The sequence below is a fragment of the Rhinopithecus bieti genome, unplaced genomic scaffold, assembly GCF_001698545.2.
Source record: "Rhinopithecus bieti isolate Rb0 unplaced genomic scaffold, ASM169854v2 scaffold_36448, whole genome shotgun sequence".
Classification (NCBI taxonomy): Eukaryota; Metazoa; Chordata; class Mammalia; order Primates; family Cercopithecidae; genus Rhinopithecus; species Rhinopithecus bieti.
The window spans coordinates 1-3,241 of record NW_016815304.1 but is presented as its reverse complement, the minus strand read 5'-3'; the positions used below and the strand labels follow the sequence as shown (position 1 = coordinate 3,241).

Sequence of the window (3,241 nt, the reverse complement as noted above, 5' to 3'; positions counted from 1 at the left end):
GTGTGTGTGTGTGTGTGTGTGTGTGTAAGGCTTACAGATGCATAAAATCTCTCTGGGAGAATTAACCAACATCTGGTAAGATTGGTTGTTTCCAAGGAAAGGAACTGAGTGGCTGAGACTGGGATTAAAAGGAGGCTTTTCTCTGGTATATCTTTCAGCATCTTTTGAATACGGGGCCATGTGTTACCAAGCACATTTAAGTTACAGAGCTGGAACCCAAAGCCTCACTCCTGACCTCAGAAAAAGCCTGAGTCCATTTTCTGATTCCACATTGCTCCTCTGTGGGGCGCTCCTGAGGGACAAATGTTAATCCGGGAGATTGAGAGTAATAAAGACCCAAATGTCCACCGAGACTCATTATGAAACCAGCTCTAGTTGACAATTGCCTGCTTGTTAATTTTAGCTTCTTCTTTTACACTCAGGGGAAGAAAGGTGACGTGGGACCACCTGGAATCCCTGGATTGCTGGGGCCACAGGTAACTACCTTTTACATTCTCTTCCATAGCAATACTGCTTTTCTCTTATTAAATAAATGACCAGGCAGCAGCACTCAGGTGGGCAGCCAGAATCCTGCTGGCCACCTCATCAAACTATTAAAAAGAACGGCCAGTGGATCACATGTCCTCCCTCCCTCCTCCTCTGCTGTCCGGTGTGGGAGCTGAATGACCATTGTTGGCTATCCTGAAGGAATTGCTATCTTGGAGGAGGCAGACAGGGGTGACAAAAGTGATGAGCAGTTCTAGGAGAAAGGGAAGTGCTGGGAGGTGAGGGGGGAACCCCAGGATGAGGTGGTGGGGAAATCAGCCATGAGGAGGCTTGTCTCCCCTTGGCAGACAAGGCACTGCCAGCCAGGCAGGGGCAAGAGAAGGGAGGACCTTCCCTGGGTCACAGCTCTGCAGGGACCTGGTGTACCACAGCACAGCACTGGGCAGGAATCGGGCAGCATGTGGTGCTGCCGGAGCACAGGGCACGGAGCAGCAGGGATAGGAAGATGAACCCAGTGAGAGTTGTCACGGGAGCTTAGAGCCCCTTCAGCCACAGACACCAGAAAACCAAAAGGACGGCCACTGTCATAGGAGCTAAGAGGCTGGTCTGGGTCTCAGTCTGTCCTCCAAAACACTGGGACATTGGCCAAGTCCTCCCCTGTTCAGGCCTCAGTTTCCCCATCTGTAAAATGATGGGGTTGGGGCCCCAGTCACAGAGGCCTCTGTTCCTAGGCAGGTGCTGTCCTAGCTCCCTGGATTCTCTGCCTCCTCCTCCTTCCTCCAGCTTCTCTCGGTCTCTTAGGACTCAGTTCTGGTGTGGCTTCCTCTGTCCTCATACTTGGCCCAACTCCCATGGGCCATACTTGGCCCTGCTCCCACAGGTCCAGCTGTGCCATCCTAGTGCTGGCCTTGTGGATCCTGACAACCACCCATCTAGATAGGTACCCTCAGGGTCCTTGTCCCCATGTCATAGATGAGGGGTGAGGCACCAGGTGCAGAGGGCTTCACTCAGGGCCACCCTCTGCTAGGCAGACACCTGGCTTCAAATCCAAAACCCTTCCTCCCTACATGACCAAAGCCCAACTCTCTTAGTCTTCCTTATTTGCAAATGCAGTATCACCATGCATCCCCACAGGGTACCACAGTGTGAACAAAACAGGGCAAGCCCCTGAAGCTCTATGCCTGGCCTTTGCAGTGTCAAGAACTCCCTTCATCCTTTCTTTGACCCCTACCCACTGAAGCTTCACTCCTGTCCCCAATCTGGGCCTCCCCTGGCATCAGTAAGTTCATGCTGAAGCAGGACCAGCAAGCAGAAGGCATAGAGGGAATGGCAGAGACCCAGGCTCAGCTCTCACCACAAAAAAGGAGGGCACATCCAAAGGTTGAGAAAGAGCAGTGACTGTGAGAGGTGATAACGAGGTCCCAAGGCATAGGGCACACGGGATAGACAGACATGGCTGTCCCTGTTCTCCTGGCCTCTTTGGCACCAAGCAGGTAAGCACGAGTCACTGCTGGACTCTTCCGCTTGGTCCTCCCAGAGCTGTGGTAAAGCAGCTGGCTTCAGCACCACCTGGAACTGGACAGCCCCGCTGCCCCACACCAGACCCCTGAGGTGGCGGTCACACTGTCCATCCGCGTTGGCAGGGAGGCAGTCATCCGGAAAACACTGCTCACTGCACTTCAGAAGCCAGTTTTCCTGCTGGCTGACATGAAAGCATTCTAGTGAAAGATGGCACCTTGGGTGCAATCTGAGACTTCATTTCTGCACCCTTCATTCGGGTCAGGATGCAGCAGGGAATAGGAATATATGATCCATCATAATTCACCATGTTCTAAAGATTTCACTGTGGCATTTTGCTATAAATAATGAAAACAGAGTGGGTTTTGCCTTATGTTTTATTACCTTGCTTCATAGTGAGTCAATCTTGTATATTTTAAAATTCACCATCAATGCAGCTCTATCAAATTATTTTAAGCTATAATTTTCCCCTTACAACTCTTTGTTTGTTATCTGGGAAAAGAGATTTCATTCTTTCAGTTTTAACTTTGAAGTCATTTTCATTCAGTAAATCTTTACTGAATGCCAGACATTGAACTGTGTGCTATAGATATAAATATTACCAGGCTTTTCATGGCAGGGAGTTGCACCCTGTAGTTGTGCACCCTAATGTGTTCAGGGAACTCAGTGGTTAAGAACCAGGCAATATAGCATTTGCAGTATGCACCACCTGGTGGCCTGGATGGGGCCACTGCCTGATGGAATCAAAGCTGTGTTCAGGTCAGCCACTTTTATGCTAAGGGGCCAGGTTTCTTTTTTTTAAAGTTTAATTTTATTTTACTTTAAGTTCTGGGATACATGTGCAGAATGTGCAGGTTTGTTACATAGGCATGCATGTGCCATGTTGATTTATTGCACCTATCAACCCGTCATCTAGGTTTTAAGTCCCACATTCATTAGGTATTTGTCCTAATATTCTCCCTCCCCTTTCCCCTACCCACTGACAGGCCCTGGTGTGTGATGTTCCCCTCCCTGTATCCACATGTTCTCATTGTTCAACTCCCACTGATGAGTGAGAACATGTGGCATTTGGTTTTCTGTTCCTTTGTTAGTTTGCTGAGAATGATGGTTTCCAGATTCATCCATGTCCGCACAAAGGACATGAACTCATCTTTTTTATGGCTGCATAGTATTCCATGGTGTTTATGTGCCACATTTTCTTAATCCAGTCTGTCATTGATGGGCATTTGGGTTGGTC

The 3,241-nt window shown here is 49.1% G+C and overlaps 1 protein-coding gene across 1 annotated transcript in view; it reads left to right on the top strand.

The window, feature by feature from the left end:
• The window catches only part of LOC108515904 (collagen alpha-1(XXII) chain), a 184,218-nt gene extending 182,010 nt beyond the window's left edge, over positions 1 to 2,208 (top strand). Inside the window, exons 23-24 of the mRNA XM_017853085.1 lie at positions 423 to 476; positions 2,089 to 2,208. Coding sequence (XP_017708574.1) covers positions 423 to 476; positions 2,089 to 2,208 — 174 coding nt within the window. The remainder of the gene's footprint in view (positions 1 to 422; positions 477 to 2,088) is intronic.
• The last annotated feature ends 1,033 nt before the right edge of the window (positions 2,209 to 3,241 follow it).